This window comes from Somniosus microcephalus, chromosome 32, assembly GCF_052327205.1.
Source record: "Somniosus microcephalus isolate GS21.2 chromosome 32, FLI_Smic_1.0, whole genome shotgun sequence".
Taxonomy (NCBI): domain Eukaryota; kingdom Metazoa; phylum Chordata; class Chondrichthyes; order Squaliformes; family Somniosidae; genus Somniosus; species Somniosus microcephalus.
Genome location: NC_141018.1, coordinates 38,763,244 through 38,781,669, shown reverse-complemented (window position 1 = coordinate 38,781,669; position 18,426 = coordinate 38,763,244). Strand labels below are relative to the sequence as shown.

The 18,426-nt window shown below is 47.2% G+C and overlaps 1 protein-coding gene across 1 annotated transcript in view; it reads left to right on the top strand.

Annotated features, from left to right (window-relative positions):
- The window catches only part of cspg4 (chondroitin sulfate proteoglycan 4), a 55,918-nt gene extending 37,698 nt beyond the window's left edge, over positions 1 to 18,220 (top strand). Inside the window, exons 8-10 of the mRNA XM_085972007.1 lie at positions 212 to 387; positions 5,503 to 5,686; positions 11,614 to 18,220. Coding sequence (XP_085828133.1) covers positions 212 to 387; positions 5,503 to 5,686; positions 11,614 to 13,538 — 2,285 coding nt within the window. The 3' untranslated portion in view covers positions 13,539 to 18,220. The remainder of the gene's footprint in view (positions 1 to 211; positions 388 to 5,502; positions 5,687 to 11,613) is intronic.
- The last annotated feature ends 206 nt before the right edge of the window (positions 18,221 to 18,426 follow it).

The window sequence follows — 18,426 nt, the reverse complement described above, 5'->3', positions numbered from 1 at the left end:
CTGTACTGAGTCCCTTAACGCAGTCTTTTGAAGAATAGAACCACTGAGGAGATGCCCAGCCGCATTCTTGGATGGGAGTTGGTGCACGATGTGAGTGGAATGGGGAGTCTAGAGGAGGAGAAATAACTCACACCGTTGTATTGATGAGAGACATGGAGAGTAGAAATCAAACCAATAAAAATACTCACTTTCCTTTTCATTATCCCCCCAGGAACACGTCAGCCAATCACAAGCCAGCACTTGAAAGCGAGAACCAATGATGATGATAGTAACGCAAACAATCGACCAATCACATACACGATAGTGACCGCGCCAGCCATGGGGCGGCTAATCACAGTCCAAGAAGGGAATGTAACTAAGAATGTTTTCAACTTCACCGAAAAGGATGTGAGTTCCCTGTTCATTTCCCTCTCTTCCCTGGAGAATCTTGCTGAAGAGATTCTTACATGAGCACAGTTACTTAGACCTGTGATCAGGCTCCCCTGGTGGCTCAGTTGGTCAATGAAGTGTATACTTGTGTGGACTTCGGGTGAGGACAGGAGCAGGCTTGGCTGTGATGCCCCCCACGAAAAAACAGTCCAACAACACTGCCAAGACTCTCAGTAATTGTATGCTGCCAAGTCACAGTAAAGGAGGAGGTAGTAGAGAAATTGGATAGGACAAAAATAGATAAAGAGGAGATACTTAAAAGGTTGGCAGCGTTCAAAGTAGAAAAGTCACCCGGTCCGGACAGGATGCATCTGTGTTGCTGGGTGGAAATTGCAGAGGCTCTGGCCACAATCCTCCAATCCTACTTAGATGTGGGATTGGTGCCAGAGGACTGGAGCATTGCAAATGTTACATAAAAGGGAAGGGGTTAAACCCGGCAACTACAGGCCAATCAGTCTAATGCCTGTAGTGGGGAAACTTTTAGAGACAATAATCCGAGATAAAATTAATTGTCACTTGGAAAAATATGGTTAATAAATGACAGCTGCATGGATATGTTAAAGGCAAATCGTGTTTGACTAACTTGTTTGAGTTCTTTGATGAAGTAATGGAGAGGGTTGATGAGGGTGGTTGAGGTTGTGTATATGCATTTTCAGAAGACATTTGATAAAGTGCCACATAATAGACTTGTTAGCAAAATTGAAGCCCATGGGATTAAAAGGACAATGGCAGCGTGGATATGAAATTAACTAAGAGACAGAAAGCAGAGAGTGGTGGTGAACGGTTGTTTTTCAGACTGGAGGGAAGTATAGAGGGGTGACCCCCAGGGGTTGGTTCTAGGACCACTGCTCTTTTTGATATACATTAATGACCTGGACTTGGGTATAAAGGGCATAATTTCAAAGTTTTCAGATGACACAAAACTCGGAAATATTATAAATAGTGAGGAGGATAGTAACAGACTTCAGAAGGACTTAGAATGGTGAAATGGGCAGACACACGGCAGATGCGATTTAACGCCGAGAAGTGTTTTGGTAGGAAGAATGAGGAGATGCAATATAAACTAAATGGAACTAATTTAAAGGGGGTGCAGGAACAGAGAGACCTGGGGGTGTACGTACACAAATCAGGAAAAATTGAGACGGCTGTTAAAAAGGCACACGGGATCCTTGGTTTTATAAACAGAGGGGGGAATTTTGCCAACCCTGGGGAGGCGGGTATGGAGGCAGGACTGCCAGGAAAATGGCAGAAACTGGGTGCGGGTACCGAACTCGCTCCCAACCTGCCTCCGTGCAATCTTCCTGGGAGGCGGGGACCTGACTTGTGCAGGGACCCGTCTCCTCGAGGCGGGAAGGGGATTGCAGTCAATTAACTGCCTGTTAACGGGCAGTTAAGAGGCTTTTCCCCATTTTACGTCTACAAGTGCGGGCTTCCCGACGGCTGCGAACCTCACCAGGGTCAGCCAGGCGAGCAGTGGGTCTGCGGGGGTGAGAGGGGTCGAAAAGTGCGCTATGGAGGTGAGTGATGGGTGCAAGTGTGGAGAGGTAAGTATGAGAGGTGAGTGCAAAGTGTTAGAAAAAGTTTACTTACCTTTGCTTCTTCCTGCAGGCTTCAACCCTTGGGGATCCAGAGGTGCCTCATCTCAACGGCAGAGATGACAGAATGGTTGCTGCACTCTCCGATGCTGCAGCCATCTGATTTCTGCCAAGGAGAGAGGTTTGGTGAGTCTTCAGTACAAGGGCTTACCTTAAAACAAAGATTGTCAGTGTTTGAGTGACAGCTTCTCAAAGCTGTCAAACGCTGACAATGCATCTGTCAAAAATCTTTGACAGATGAAGCGGGCGGGCTTAACAAGGTCAATCAAGGGAAAATAGCGTGAGTTGGCCAAATGTCGTTGGGGGCGGGACTGAAACCCAACAACCAGCAGTCCCGCCCCCAACGCGCCCCCATTGAGAAAATCCAGCCCAGAGGCACAGAGTACAAAAACAAGGAAGTTATGCTAAATCTTTATAAATCAGTGGTTAGGCCCCAGTTGGAGTATTGTGTCCAATTCTGGGCACCACACTTTAGGAAGCATGTCAAGACCTTGGAGAGGGTGCGGAGGGGATTTACTAGAATGGTGCCAGGGATGAGGGACTTCAGTTGTGTGGAGAGACTGGAGAAGCTGGGATTGTTCTCCTTGGAGCAGAGAAGGTTAAGGGGAGATTTAATAGAGGTGTTCAAAATCATGAAGGGTTTTGATAGAGTGAAGAGGGAGAAACTGTTTCAGTGGCAGAAGGGTCAGTGACCAGAGGACACACAAAGGTGATTGGCAAAAGAACCAGAGGGGAGATGAGGAGAATTTTTTTTACGCAGCGAGTTGTTGTGATCTGGAATGCGCTGCCTGAAAGGGCGGTGGAAGCAGATTCAATAATAACTTTCAAAAGGGAACTGGATAAACACCTGAAGAGGAAAAATTTGCAGGGCTGTGGGGAAAGAGCAGGGAGTGGGACTAATCGGAGAGCTTTTTCAAAGAGCCGGCACAGGCACGATGGGCCGAACGGCCTCCTTCCGTGCTGTAAGATTCTAAGATACACAAATGAGGAATGGCCACTTGGGCTCAGTAGTGAAGGATCTGCCGATAGCTTCAGCAAAGCAGAGGAGAAAATCAGAACACAACAAAGATATCACATAAATTACACTGGAAAAAGGCTGTACAAGTATAATATAACCTGAACATTGGCTCTTTGGTTTAATGGACTGCTGCTGAAGCGTAACTTTCTAACTCATGGTGTCTGTTGGTGTCAGGGAGATAAACGATTCCCTGAGATCGCCTTGCACATACTCCATGCTGTAAGAAAATAATGAATATCCACGGTGGAAACAATGCCAAATCTTAGACTGCATCGGCACATCCCAAACCAGCCCTAAATGAATGGGCACCATTACCTTATCTGCCAGATTACTGCAAACCTCCTTTACACAGTGTCTGCTTAATAAGTGCAGTGATTTGCTTCACAGCTCCGTTAACTGGTCAGGTCCCGGAGATGTTAGAATGGGCCAAGCCTGGGCCACCTGCACCAAACTAGGTACAAGAGGTCAAATGTTTCAATGAACTCTCTTACACTGGGATTGGGCTGGAGCTGAAATTGGTCAATTAAACACTCGGCTGTGCCATTCTGTATTCGGCTTCCGTCGGCTGAGGAGGGGTGCACCGGCAGAAACCGCAGAGAGCCGGTGTAATCGGCCACTTCTCCAGGAGCCCTTCCCCCTTCGACTGATCTTCCACCAAAATGATGGTAGGAGATCCCCGTGGAAAGTCCAAGCAACTGCAGATGGGAGGGAAAGTGTCCCCTTTGAACTTGTGTGCACAGTAAGCACACAGGAGTTGACAGTGAGCCAGGCGTGAGCCGTACATTACCTGCCCCTGCTCCTTGTGTCTCGTGTGGCCGTTTACTGATATGCACAGTTTGCAGTTTTCATTTAATCTCGTCTGTGCAGCCGAGTCAACAAAAACCTTGTCAATAGCCCAGTCCATCAGTTCATTGCTCCTATACCTAGTCTACAGTCTGTTGATCTGTATCAGCAGGAGGCTCGTTCTGTGAGATGTGCATGTTGTGTTATATACATTTCCCCTCCAGTTTCTTCCCTCTGTTCTCGAAGCTGTGTCTGATGCTGCAGTGCAATGCCCTGTGTGCCAACAACCCTCAGGGACCTCATCTCAACTGGTCGTGTGTCTGGGATGAGCCCTGACAGTAAGTGGGGAGTGTCTCAGCGAAGCCCGCTTCACTATTCACCTGGAAGCCACCTACGCACACTTTCTAGCAGGAGGCCACTGGATAGGTGCAACCTCATTATCGGCCCTGACAGCCCACAAGTAGATACCAACGGGCTCTGTCAGTATTTCTCTGAGCAAAGATTCCTGCAATCTCTTCTTCAAACTCAGAGTAATCCTCATGAAGGACGATTTACGTTTCCAGGCAGATCCAAGTGCGATCAACTAGAACTCTCTCCTGTGAAGGAATATTGATAGTAGTTGACCTCTGGGGCCTGCATAGTGATAGTAACCAGGCCCTGGGTAGTGATAGTAACCAGGCTCTGGGTCTGGGTAGTGATAGTAACCAGGCCCTGGGTCTGGGTAGTGATAGTAACCAGGCTCTGGGTCTGGGTAGTGATAGTAACCAGGCTCAGGGTCTGGGTAGTGATAGTAACCAGGCCCTGGGTCTGGGTAGTGATAGTAACCAGGCTCTGGGTCTGGGTAGTGATAGTAACCAGGCCCTGGGTCTGGGTAGTGATAGTAACCAGGCCCTGGGTCTGGGTAGTGATAGTAACCAGGCTCTGGGTCTGGGTAGTGATAGTAACCAGGCCCTGGGTCTGGGTAGTGATAGTAACCAGGCCCTGGGTAGTGATAGTAACCAGGCTCTGGGTCTGGGTAGTGATAGTAACCAGGCCCTGGGTAGTGATAGTAACCAGGCTCTGGGTCTGGGTAGTGATAGTAACCAGGCCCTGGGTCTGGGTAGTGATAGTAACCAGGCCCTGGGTCTGGGTAGTGATAGTAACCAGGCCCTGGGTCTGGGTAGTGATAGTAACCAGGCTCTGGGTCTGGGTAGTGATAGTAACCAGGCCCTGGGTCTGGGTAGTGATAGTAACCAGGCCCTGGGTCTGGGTAGTGATAGTAACCAGGCTCAGGGTCTGGGATATCGCAGGAACTGGTCTCTGGGACCCAGCCTGCGGCATTACCCCAGGATTTAGCCAGGGGTCTGCTGATCATTGCCAGGCTGGGGTTTACAGATGGTGCCAAACCTGAGGCCTGGGGACAACAGACAGAGGGGAGGCTGCCACAGGGAGTGGTTGAGGCGAATAGCCTATATGCATTTAAGGGGAAGCTGGGTAAGTACATGGGGGAGAAAGGAATCGAAAGGTATGTTGATCGGGTTGAGATGAGGAGGAGGCTCGTGTGGAGCATAAACACCGGCATGGACCTGTTGGTTTCTGTGCTGTGGATTCTATGTAATGATGTAATTGAGTGGGGGACAGTAACACTTGTTGCCAGTGACCAGCATTCATAATGTATTCTCTCTTCGTCACCAACAGCTGGAAGCTGCCAACATTTTCTACCAACATGATTGGCCTGCGGACCCCTTCTGGAAATCTCAGGATTCTTTTGAGTTCACGGTTTCCTCTCCCCCAGCGGTTACAGAGAGGCAGACCCTGACATTGTGGATCTCCTTTGACAACCATAGTCCTGAACAAGGCACTCAGCTGTGGAGAAATAAAGGTAAAGTACAAACAGATTTTATTGTTCCAGTTTTCTGCCCTCTCTGCAGGCAGCAGTGACTCTTGGGGTACAGTTCCACAGGCACCAATGGCCCTCAGCTGCCCTACCAATGTGGCCAGCGGCTAGGACGCAGTATTCCAGTTGACATGCTTTTGCCGTCTCTGTCCCCAGTGCCGTCTAATTTAAAAGGTCCGGGGTAAATGGGGTGCTCCTGGAGTAATGCAACCCCTCCATGGCCTCGCCCCTCCCTGTCTCCAGCTCCACAACCCCCCCGAGATCTCTGCCCTCCTCCAATTCTGGCCTCTTGAGCATACCCGATTTTAATCGCTCCACCATTGGCGGCCGTGCCTTCAGCTGCCTGGGCCCTAAGCTCTGGAATTCCCTCCCTAAACCTCTCCGCCTCTCTCTCCTTTAAGACACTCCTTAAAACCTACCTCTTTGACCAAGCTTTTGGTCACCTGTCCTAATATTTCCTTATGTGACTCGGTGTCAAATTTTGTTTCATAGCACTCCTGTGAAGCACCTTGGGAAGTTTTACTACGTTAAAGGTGCTATACAAATGCACGTTGTTGTTATCTTGACAGCATCGAGCAACTCTCATTTCAGCCAGATACAGTGTGGGAGAAAGGCTGCACAGTTTAAACAAAGTTCAGGGTCAAAACCAGGTCAAAGATTTCACATCAGTAAAGACTTTTTTTTGCAAATGCCAGTGGATTAGACTATGCGTGCAAGAGTGACTGCTGCTGTCAGGGACAGCGTGGCTGCATCTACTTCCTCCAAAATAAGGAGGGTCTGGGTCATTTTAAGCAAACAAAAAGTTGCATGCTTACGTAAAATGGAAGCACACTCAAGCCCACACGAACATGAGACGTGGGCTCACTCACCCATCCACAGACATGATATGCAGGTGCACTCGCACATTCGTGAACAAGAAGCTGGCCAAGTCGGCTATTTGCACAGTTCTGTTCAAACAAAGTGGGGAAGTCACAAGTGTGAATCTGCAGTCCACCACTTCAGCTGATTAGTTGTCCCACACTTGCTACCTTTGCATTGCTCTGGGACCCTTCTTGTTCAAAAGAGTGCGGCTTCCCAAAGGGAAAACACGCCTTGGAGGCGGTGCAACGAAGGTTCACTAGATTGATTCCTGGGATGAGAGGACTGTCCTATGATGAGAGATTGTGTAGAATGGGCCGATACTCTCTGGAGTTTAGAAGAATGAGATGTGATCTCATTGAAACATATAAGATTCTGAGGGGGATTGACAGGGTAGATGCTGAGAGGTTGTTTCCCCTGGCTGGAGTGTCTAGAACCAGGGGGTATAGTCTCAGGATAAGGGGTCGGCCATTTAAGACTGAGATGAGGAGGAATTTCTTCACTCAGAGGGTTGTGAATCTTTGGAATTCTCTGCCCCAGAGGGCTGTGGATGCTGAGTCTTTGAGTATATTCAAGGCTGAGATAGATAGATTTTTGGACTCATGGGGAATCAAGGGATGTGGAGATCGGGCGGGAAAGTGGAGTTGAGGTCGATGATCAGCCATGATCTTATTGAATGGCGGAGCAGGCTCGAGGGGCCGTATGGCCGACTCCTGCTCCTATTTCTTATGTTCTTATGTTCTAAACATTCGCTGGGCTGCTCCGTTACTGGATAGAATTGTCTGACAGTTTCGAGAGCAACATGGCTCTTTCCCCATTCATTCCTGACCCCTGTAGTCCATTAATCAGAAGGGGATTCACAAGCTCTCTCCCAGGTCTCAGTTGCTGGAACACTTTGCTAGAACTGAAACGTTAACGTACTTTTCCATTTCAGATCAATGAATCACAGAATGGTACTGCACAGGAGGAGGCCATTCAGCCCATCGTGCCTGTGTCGGCTCTTTGAAAGAGCTCTCCAATTAGTCCCACTCCCCCGCTCTTTCCCCACAGCCCAGATGTTGCTCTAGATCTGCTGTTTTAGAGTCAATATCTAATATTTGTAATTTAATGTTCAGTATTTGGTAGATGACTGACAGGTGGGCCAGTGACTTGCTATTGCTGTCATCCACTCAGAAACTGGGGTTTTCAGTGACGTTCAGATTTTAATGCAAAACTTTGGTATTTGGGCAGCAAATATTGCCAAGCACGGTAAGTGTAGAAATCGGTCAGATTTGTAGCGGGCTATTGCACCACATCACCTCACATCTGCCTCTGTCAAAGAGCTGGCACAGGCATGATGGGCCGAATGGCCTCTTTCTGTGCTGTATGATTCTATGATTCATTGATCTGAAATGGAAAAGTATGTTGGTGTTTCAGTTCTAGCAAAGGGCTCCAGCATCTGAGACCTGGGAGAAAGCTTGAGACTCGCCCCCAATGATGGGTTTGTACAGTGAATGAAGCAAATGCAGAAGGAGCATTAAAAATGTGCCTGTTTGTGTTGAAAGTTCCTGTTGGTTCTGTCTCTGTTCAATAAAGATTGCTTCCACTTTAACCAAATGGAACTGTTACACACTCCAACCATCTAGAAAGGAACACGCACCATTGCACGGTGAGGTGCAAAACAAGTATTTGAGGATTGCATTTCCTCTCTCAGAGGGCGGTGAATCTTTGGAATTCTCTACCCCAGAGGGCTGTGGAGGCTCAGTCGTTGGGTATATTCAAGACTGAGAGCGATAGATTTTTGAATATTAAGGGAATCGAGGGATATGGGGATAGTGCAGGAAAGTGGAGTTGAGGTCGAAGATCAGCCATGATCTTATTGATTGGCGAAGCAGGCTCGAGGGACCGAATGGCCGACTCCTGCTCCTATTTCTTATGTTCTTATATTCTCACACTTTCTCGGCAATTATAAGTGATTCCAGTTGGATGCATTCTGCAGTGCAGGAAACTAGACCTGGGACAATTTAGTCCTCATAAACAGCCTGCAATATGTAAATAATGACAAGGTTCCTGTAACTACGGCATAGTTTAGAAAGGCCAAGTGCTTACTTTGCAATAAATAAAAAACTGCCTCCGGGCAGACTCTCCAAGAGACAGCCAATTTGTTGACTTTTCCATAGCAGTCTGTTGCATGTAGATGGTGAAATAGACAACGATTGTTCTCCTCCAGGCCCAAGATTGAACCAACAACAACAACAACTTGTATTTATATAGTGCCTTTAACGTAGTAAAACGGCCCACGGTGCTTCACAGGAGTATTATAAGACAAAAAATTTGACACCGAGCCACATAAGGAGAAATTAGGGCAGGTGACCAAAAGCTTGGTCAAAGAGGTAAGTTTTAAGGAGCGTCTTAAAGGAGAGAGAGGTGAAGAGGTTTAGGGAGGGAATTCCAGAGCTTAGGGCCTAGGCAACAGAAGGCACAGCCACCAATGGTTGAGCGATTATAATCAGGGATGCTCAAGAGGGCAGGGTTAGAGGAGCGCAGAGATCTCGGGGGGGGGGTGGGGTGGTTGTGGGGCTGGAGCTGATTACAGAGATAGGGAGGGGCGAGGCCATGGAGGGATTTGAAAACAAGGATGAGAATTTTGAAATCGGGGCACTGCTTAACCGGGAGCCAATGTAGGTCAACGAGCACAGGGGTGATGGGCGAACGGGACTTGGTGCGAGTTAGGACACGAGCAGCCGAGTTTTGGATGACCTCAAGTTTACGTAGGATAGAACGTGGGAGGCAAGCCAGGAGTGCGTTGGAATAGTCAAGTCTGGAGGTAACAAAGGCATGGATAATGGGGAACGGGGAAATGGCAGAGACTCTGAACAAATATTTTGTATCTGTCTTCACAGTAGAAGACACTAACAACATCCCAATAATGGATAATCAACGGGCCACAGGGAGGGGGTATCTAAAGACAATCACTATCACTAAGGAAATAGTACTTGGTAAAATAATGGGACTAAAAGATGACAAGTCCCCTGGACCAGATGGCCTGCATCCCAGGGTTTTAAAAGTGGCTGCAGAGATAGTAGATGCATTGGTTGCAATATACCAAAATTCCCTGGACACTGGAGAGGTCCCAGCGGATTGGAAAACCGCAATTGTAACACCCCTATTTAAGAAAGAAGGGAGACAGAAAGCAGGAAATTATAGACCAGTTAGCCGAACATCTGTTGCTGGGAAAATGCTGGAGTCCTTCATTAAGGAAGCAGTAGCAGGGCATTTGGAAAATCCTAATGCAGTCAGGCAGAGTCAGAATGGTTTTATGAAAGGGAAATCATGTTTAACAAATTTGCTGAAGCTCTTTGAGGAGGTAACGAGCAGGGTGGATAAAGGTGGACCAGTGGATGTGGTATATTTGGATTTCCAGAAGGCATTCGATAAGGTGCCACATAAAAGGTTACTGCACAAGATAAGAGCTCACGGAATTGGGGGTAATATATTAGCATGGGTAGAGAATTGGCTAATTAACAGAAAGCAGAGAGTCGGGATTAATGGGTCATTTTCTGGTTGGCAAACGGTAACTAGTGGGGTGCCACAGGGATCGGTGCTGGGGCCACAACTATTTACAATCTACATTAATAACTTGGATGAAGGGACTGAGTGTAATGTAGCCGAGTTTGCGGATGATACAAAGATAGGTGGGAAAGCAAGTTGTGCAGAGGACTCAAAGAATCTGTAAAGGGATATAGACAGGCTAAGTGAGTGGGCAAACATTTGGCAGATGGAGTATAATGTGGGAAAGTGCGAGGTTATACACTTTGGCATTTGGGGTGCTAACTTCACCGGGGTGCTACTTTTAGCGCCCTGGAAAAATTAGCGCCCCCTCGATGGAAATTGAGTGGTTGCGCCCCAAGAGGGAAGCGGGGTGCTACTGGAAGCGCCCCACCTCCCTCTTGGGGCGCTCCGAGGGAATATCGCAGCGCTACGTGCCGCAGTAGTGTAGGCCTTCCTCCCTTTCTTAAAGGGGAGGGGCCTTGCGCACCGCGACCCGGGGCCCAGCTGGGCCCTCGGGGATCGGGAGTGCCGGCAAAAGAGCCTGGCACTCAAGAGAAGTGCCGAGCTCCTGGAGCGCAGCCGGCACTCCGCGGGGGGGGGCGGGTAAGGGGGACGGGAGCGGAGGCAGGTGCTGGCAGGTGGCCAGCAACAAAAATGGCCGCCCGGCACCTCGCCTTTAAATAGCGCTGCCCCGGCCGCAGGTAGGTCCCCCTGACCCCTTCAGAAATAGCGTCCGGCGGTAAGTCAGGGGGTGCTCCCGAAGATCGTGAGCGGGGCGCTGCGCATGGCGATGACGTCATCGCTGGTGGCACAGTGCCGCGGGGCGCTAACAGTTAGCTAACCTCCCACTGAATTTCACAGGAGGTGTTGGCGCGCCACGCCCGGGCGCTAGTTGCTTTGCCCTCTTAGGGCGCTAACGGGAGGCGCAAAGCAACCCAATTTTTCTCCCCTAGACCCTTAAAGATGTTCCTGATATCGATGATGTCCCCAGTTATTGAGGAGTCTAGACTGAGGAGTCCTGGATATAAGATTAAATGAAATAAATTTAGGACAGCGAGCAGGAGAAACTGTTTTATGCAGAGGGTTGTGAGGCTTTGGATTGCCCTAGTGATTGATGCAGAGACTAGGTCAACAGTAGAAGTAGGTTATTAAATAGTGGCCATGGGGTCATTTACATCCACCTGAGCGAGCAGACTGGGCCTTGGTTTAATGTCTCATCTGAAAGACAGCACCTCTGACAGTGCAGCGCTCCCTCGGAGTGTCAGCCTAGGTTTTTGTGCTCAAGTGTCTGGAGTGTGACTTGAACTCGAGGTGAGAGGGCTGCTCACTGAGGCACGGCTGACACTGTTATATAGGTGGCTGAAGGAAAAGAGAATAAAAGAATCTGGAAACAAGAAAGACAGAAGATGAGGACACTGCTCGTGTGGGGGATAAACACCAACACGGACTGGTTGGGCTGAATGTTTTTTTTTCCAAGTTGTAATTTCTGTGAAATTAGCAAAATATCTTTCTCTTTTCTCCAGGTCTTGTACTACCTGAAGGTCAAAGTGCAGCAATTGACCAGTCCACGCTGGATGCTTCGAACCTTCTGGCCAGTGTACTGAAAGCTGACCGGTCCGCCTACGATGTGATATTTGAGGTGACCCTGCAACCGGTCCATGGGTTTCTCTCATTAGCTGACGTGGGAAAGGTGCGGCACTTTACGCAGTCTGACTTGTCCGATTCTGCGCTGGAGTATACGCACAGCAGATCGGCAGCTTTAACGGATAGCTTCACATTCCGAGCCTGGTTGAGTCCAAGGAGAAAGTCATTTTCCCGTCCTGCGGATGATGGAACTACCATTGTTATTTCCGAGCTCTTCAATATAACGGTAGTGCCAGTGAAGGATCATGCACCACAGATTGTGACTACAGGTCTGACTCTGCATGTCCTGCAAGGCTCCAGCTTTGTGCTGACTCAAGATCACATGAACACGGTTGACTTTGATAACTTACCAGAAGAAATTCAGTACAGTATCCTCACAGGGCCAGACAATGGTTTCTTTGTACATCAGGTTAATGATACCACGGCCATAAAGCAGTTCACACAGGCGGATATCAGCGCTGGCAGAGTGACTTTCAAAGCAGCTGGGCAGCCAGCTTCTAGTATGTTCCAGTTCAGTGTCTCCGACGGGAAACATTCAGCAGTTGGGGGGTCTGTCACTATTGAAGTTATGCCAGTGACGGTTAGTATGATCCACAACAAAGAAACTGTATTAGTGCAGGGTAATGCGTCAGTGCCCATAACCAGGGAGGAACTCCTAGTAGACACCAAAGAAAATGGTATTATACGCTACAAAATAACCCAGCAGCCAAGGCATGGAGAGGTAACTGTAAACCAGGCTGCTGTGACCGAGTTCTTGCAGAAGCAAATTGATAATGGAGAACTAAAATACCACATGACAGACCTGTCTGTTCATCAAGACAGTTTCCACTTCTGTGCACTGACCCGTGAGGGCAATGTATCGGGTACCATGAATGTTACAGTGCAGCCCTTAGTAAGGGTGGCGCGTCACCCACACTGGCCCAGAGGTACCACTGTTTTGATTGACACAGGTGTTTTGGATGCTGGTGAGCTGGCCAACAAAACCCAGAGCATTCCTTTCTTCAACATCATTCAACAGCCCAAAGCTGGAAAACTCATCAAACTGCACAGACAGAATGGAACTCAAAGCCACCTCGGGAATAACTTTACCCAGTCTGACCTGGAAGACGGAAGTATAGCAATGGAAGTTTTTGATTCTGGTGAGGCTGGCCCCTACCCCGAGGTTGATGGCTTCCAATTTCTCTTGAAAGCTGATGGAGTGCCACCTGGCATAGGTGCTTTTGAATTTAGGACTGTCCCGTATATACCTACTCACCATTACAATGCCACACTGCTTAAAGTCTCCTTCCTGAGTGGCACTAAGTTACCACATTCCAACAGCAGCCCCACAGCCCAGGAAGGTGATGAAATGGATGTGTATTCATCCACCATAACTTGGAGTCCCTATGGAGTTGGCAGAAGAGGCAATATGCCAACATCAGACAATGCAGTAACAGGGTCCCAACCAACGGCAAGTAATGAGAAGGTCCTCACATCGGCAGGCAATAATCTCACGGCTATTATCATCGCCGTCATCCTGATCGCTTTGCTGTTGCTGATTGCCGCAATAATCGCAATCTATATTACAAAACGCAACAAAACCGGAAAGCATAATGTGCAGGCGCCTCCATCAAAACCCAAGAATGGCACCGTGGAGAAAGAGACCTTTAGGAAGACAGATCATGTTCAATCTGTTCCTCTAGTGAATGTCCGGTCACTAAATGGCATGGAGGCGCAATCCAACAGTGGGCACGTTAATCCTGAAGCGAGCCAGTTCTGCAGGACAAGCAATCCTACCCTGAAAACCAATCAGTACTGGGTGTGATCCCTGCACCAGCACACCCACTCCGCCGTCGGATCCTCGGATGGTGCTTCAAGTGAGTTTGGAAAGAGATGCAGTCACACCATTATTGGCACCTTACTAGAAGCAATACGGTTCCTACTGTGCCTCTGTCTTTACATCATAATAGAGAACATTGTAGAACCCCAATTGGAATGAAAAACATCCCCCATTGGATGGGAATCCTGCCTCTACTAACTGGAGGGTGATGGTCACTTTGCAAGCCAATCCCTTAATGACTGCCAGAGATGACCCAAGCCACACCTCAAAAATGAAAAAAAACTGATTTAAAAAACAAACACACCAAAATAATATTTATTCCTATTTCACTGCAAGCCCTGGTAGGTGCTGCTATGATGTGGCAGCCGCCATTACTGACTCTTGTTGGTAGAGAGATAGTCACGAGTATTCGGACTGACCATGGTGAGGATGTGGTGGGAGTAATAAGATTATTGAAGGTTCGTTTCACAGGACCAAAGGTTATTTAATAGGACATTGCTCTGGTTCTGAATATTTTCTGCACTGTAATAAGAAACGGCAGATATTTTCACACAGACACATTATCCCTACAGAAGCTCTCCGCAAATGACGCCATCTATTTCATTCAGACTATAAAAGCCTGCAGAGATTCCCAGTGACAACCGGGTTGGTTCTGATTGTTTCCCAGTGTTAAACAGGAGTTGGTATATTTGCTGTAAGTTTTTAATCGTGCTGATGATTAATTATTTAATTCTTGCTTCAAAACGGTCCTCGTAAAGGACTCAATGAGTCAGCACCTGCAGCGAAACTCACCGATTCATCCACCATGCGTTCCTCAGCCTGTGAGTTTTCATTGCCTTTCTGAGTTAGACTGCCGTAAACTGCTGACCACCCAACTTCCTTTCCTGACCCCCATGCCAGCCAACATTGTAAATGTTTCCTGTTCCTCAGGCACTGTCCCCCTCCTTTTCAACACCGCCATCATCACGCCCCCTTCCTCAAAAAACCCACCCTTGACCCCTCTGTCCTTGAAAACTACCACCCCACCTCCAATCTCCCTTCCCTCTCCAAAGTCCTTGAATGTGTTGTCACCTTCCAAATCCATGCCCATCTCTCCCGCAACTACCTGTTTGAATCTCTCCAATCAGTTTCCACCCCTGCCACAGCACTGAAACAGTCCTAACCAAAATCACAAATAGCATTCTCTGTGACTGTGACCGTGGTAAACCATCTCTCCTCGTCCTTCTCCACCTGTTTGCAGCCTTTGACATGGTTGTCCAGCTGAGTGGGATTGTGCTCACCTGGTTCCACTCTTACCTATTTAATCATAGCCAGAGCATTTCTAGTAATGGCTTCTCTTCCCACCCCACACGGTTACTTCCGGAGCCCCTCTTGGATGTAAAAGATCCCACAGCATTGTATCAAAGAAGAGTTCTCCTGGTGTCCTGGCCAATATTTATCCCTCAACCAACATCACTAAAAAACAGATTATCTGCTCATTAACACATTGCTATTTGTGGGATCTTGCTATGTGTAAATGGCTGCCCCATTTCCGACATTACAACAATGACTACGCTTCAAAACTATTTCAAAGCCGTAAGGCGCTTTGGGACGTCCTGAGGTTGTGAAAGGCACTATAAAAATGCAAGTCTTTCTTTTAACAAAATGCAACCTACTGTCAGGTTTGCAACTCCACACACCAGTCCTGTTTTTTGCATCAGTGTGATACAAAAACCAAGTGCGACTGGACCATCGAACAACTTTTTAAAATCCTCAGTTCCTGTGTAAAGAAATGGTTGGAGTCTGCCCCTGGCTGAAGATGATACCAGAATGGTTGGAGTCTGCCCTGGCTGAAGATGATACCAGCCATGATTCTGGCTCCAACCTACAGCAGATGTGGGTCTCAGTTCCAGCTGTGTGTCACAGAAGAGCACATGACTTGCAATTCCAGCCATGAAATGGTGTTTAACTCGAGCTCATAATTCCAGCCTTATTTCACAGTAGTATTGAATGTAAGAAGATAAGAATTAGGAGCAGGAGTAGGCCATTTGGCCCTTCGAGCCTGCTCCGCCATTCAATAAGATCATGGCTGATCATCTACCTCAACTCCACCTTCCTGCCCGATCCCCATATCCCTTGAGTCCCCTAGAGTCTAAAAATCAATCTGTCTCTGTTTTGAATATACTCAACGACTCAGCATCCACAGCCCTTTGGGTTAGAGAATTCCAAAGATTCACAACCCTCTGAACGAAGAAATTTCTCTTCATTTCAGTCTTAAATGGCCGATCCCTTATCCTGAGACTATGGCCCCTAGTTCTAGACTCTCCAGCCAGGGGAAACAACCTCTCAGCATCTACCCTGTCAATCCCTCTAAGAATTTTATATGTTTCAATGAGATCACACTGAAGGGATATTTACTAGTTCTAGCCCCTTTGGGGCTATCCCGGATCAGGCGTATTTCTCAGACACTCACTTTCAACTAAAGTTTGAGGTAGCCGAATCCTAAAGACGCTTAATTGGGTCTAAAGGTCCGGACTATCTCTCCCTAAAGGAAAGGAACAACCCGAGAATGTTACCGTCCTCCAGATAGCGCTTTTAATAAGTTTAGCTAGACTGTAACGTCCCGGATATTATGAGGGTCCGGAGAACTCCTTCAGAATTCTGTAACTCTTCACCAAAGAGTGTACAGAGATTGAGTTCGCGAGTTATTGACTTATGTGAGACAATTCTAAAAATATATAGATTTATTAAAAGAACCAACATGCAATTTACAGTTGGTGAATCAGTCAATTGCAACATTAACAGTTCTAAAAAGAGAAAAAATACGATCTTATTAACAGAGAATCTTACTTTTAAATCTTAACTTCGCTACAGTATTACAGTTCTTAAAGTTTTCTATACAGGATATCCATCAATATCAAATACCTTTGATCCCCGAGGTACAAAGAGTTGGAGACCACAGAGCCGCCTCTGTAACCGAGAATCGCCTTGCCTGATTAGAGCGACTCTGCTATCTCATTAAAAACGTCAATATTTATACCCTTTTCCAGTTGTATTTCCTTTAAGGTTTTCTGCTGATGCAAGTTAATTATCCCTATTCATCTTTCTGCTGACCTCTGCAATTCTTTCCTGCTACATCAACTTGTAATATTCCAGAATCTTGTCTCATCTCCAGGTGTTCTGGGTTCCACCATAAAAGGGCAGGTGTGAAGGGCAGGTGTCCCTTATTTTATGTCATCTTAACGAGGGCAGATGTTCCTTATCTTATGTGCCATCTTTACGAAGTTTAAATTGAAACACCTTATCCAGAGTGAACCATTGTTTTTGTTCCCAAAAGTCAGCCTCTCGGAGCCATGCACCTTCTGTTTCAATAAGGTTATTTATTCAGTGTCAACAACTGTCTTATCTCAATAGCCAGAAATCTTTCATAGCTATTTCATAGTTAGGTTTCTAAATTTCTAAACCCAGTTTGTCATGTTTTAAAGAATTTATAAGGTAGAGTTCCTTACAGTACATAGTATATTCCTTCACAGTCTCTCATTCTTCTAAACTCCAGAGAGTATCGGCCCATTCTACTTGATCTCTCCTCATAGGACAATCCTCTCATCCCAGGAATCAATCTAGTGAACTTTTATTGCACCCGACTAGCATGCAGTGCACCTGCTGGTGCCAGGACATCATTGATGTAACAGAGGAGAAGTTCACACCTCCAGTAACATCCAGGGTCGAAGTTTTTACTTCACTTCCCGAGAGCGGTTGTTGGAGGTACAAAGTATGATCTTTCAATGGGAACCAGCAGCACACTTCCAAAATGAAAAGGGTGAGGTGACACTCGTAGGTCATTGCTCTCCTCTGGACTACCAGGGTGTTCAAACCACAACATACAAGTATTTAGAAACAGCAATGCACATCGTGAAACAAAACCCGAAAATGGTGGGAACACTCAGCAGGCCAGAGTGATAACAGTGGCCTCTGATTGTGTTTTTTTTAAATCATCAATTACACAATGGTGGAGGATTGGGCTCTAGATTCAGCAGCCTCACCCCAGAATATCCCATCGTGCTAAAACCGACAGTGGCTCATTTCCCATCAGCTTGGGCATTCTCCGGAAAATGGCAACCCTGCTGAAAACTGAGCAGCACAATGACTGCTCAGGAAAATCCGTCCCGGATCGTGCGTCCAACAGTAAGTAAAGATGATGAAGGCGAAGACTTGTTCATGGGGAACCCGCACTCGACACAGCCGCATCCACTTATTCACCGCTCTGAACCTGTTAACATTAACCTGCATTAAAAAGGGAGCTGCCAATAATTCTTTGTTGAAGATTATAGAAAACAGCCGCAGTCGTGTCAGGGAACCAACCGAAATTAACATAACCCCAGAAAAAGGGATTCCTGTTTTATATAAATCTTTCTCCTAATCTTCCAAGAAATGTTACCAAGTACAGCGGGTCCCATTGATCAGAATTCCCGCTCTGGGAGAACATTGAATCTTGAGTTCCAATGAATCCAGTGAGCCGCGAATCCTGGAAGCTCATGGACTCTTCCAGGAGTAGGGTGGGGCCAACAAAGGGAGTTTCGTGTAAATTCACACCAGTGCTGAAGGTCCAAGCACATGTTTGGGTTGTATGAAATTGGCAAACATAATGTAAATTTCTCATGCTGGATATAATAAAGTCATTGTTCTTGTACAAATGTGGAGCTTACGTTCATTTACACCAAGCCACATGAAGCAGGAAAGTCCCAGGCTTGAGCTGGGTTTCCTGACCTTAACTAGTATGGTGCGTCCATTGGCCTCAGAGCCTCCTGGGTTAGGGAGGGGGAGAATTGTCCAGGGTGCCTGCTCTCGTTTGCTATCATGGTGAAAGGTCTTTGGGGGGTGGGGAACAAATCAC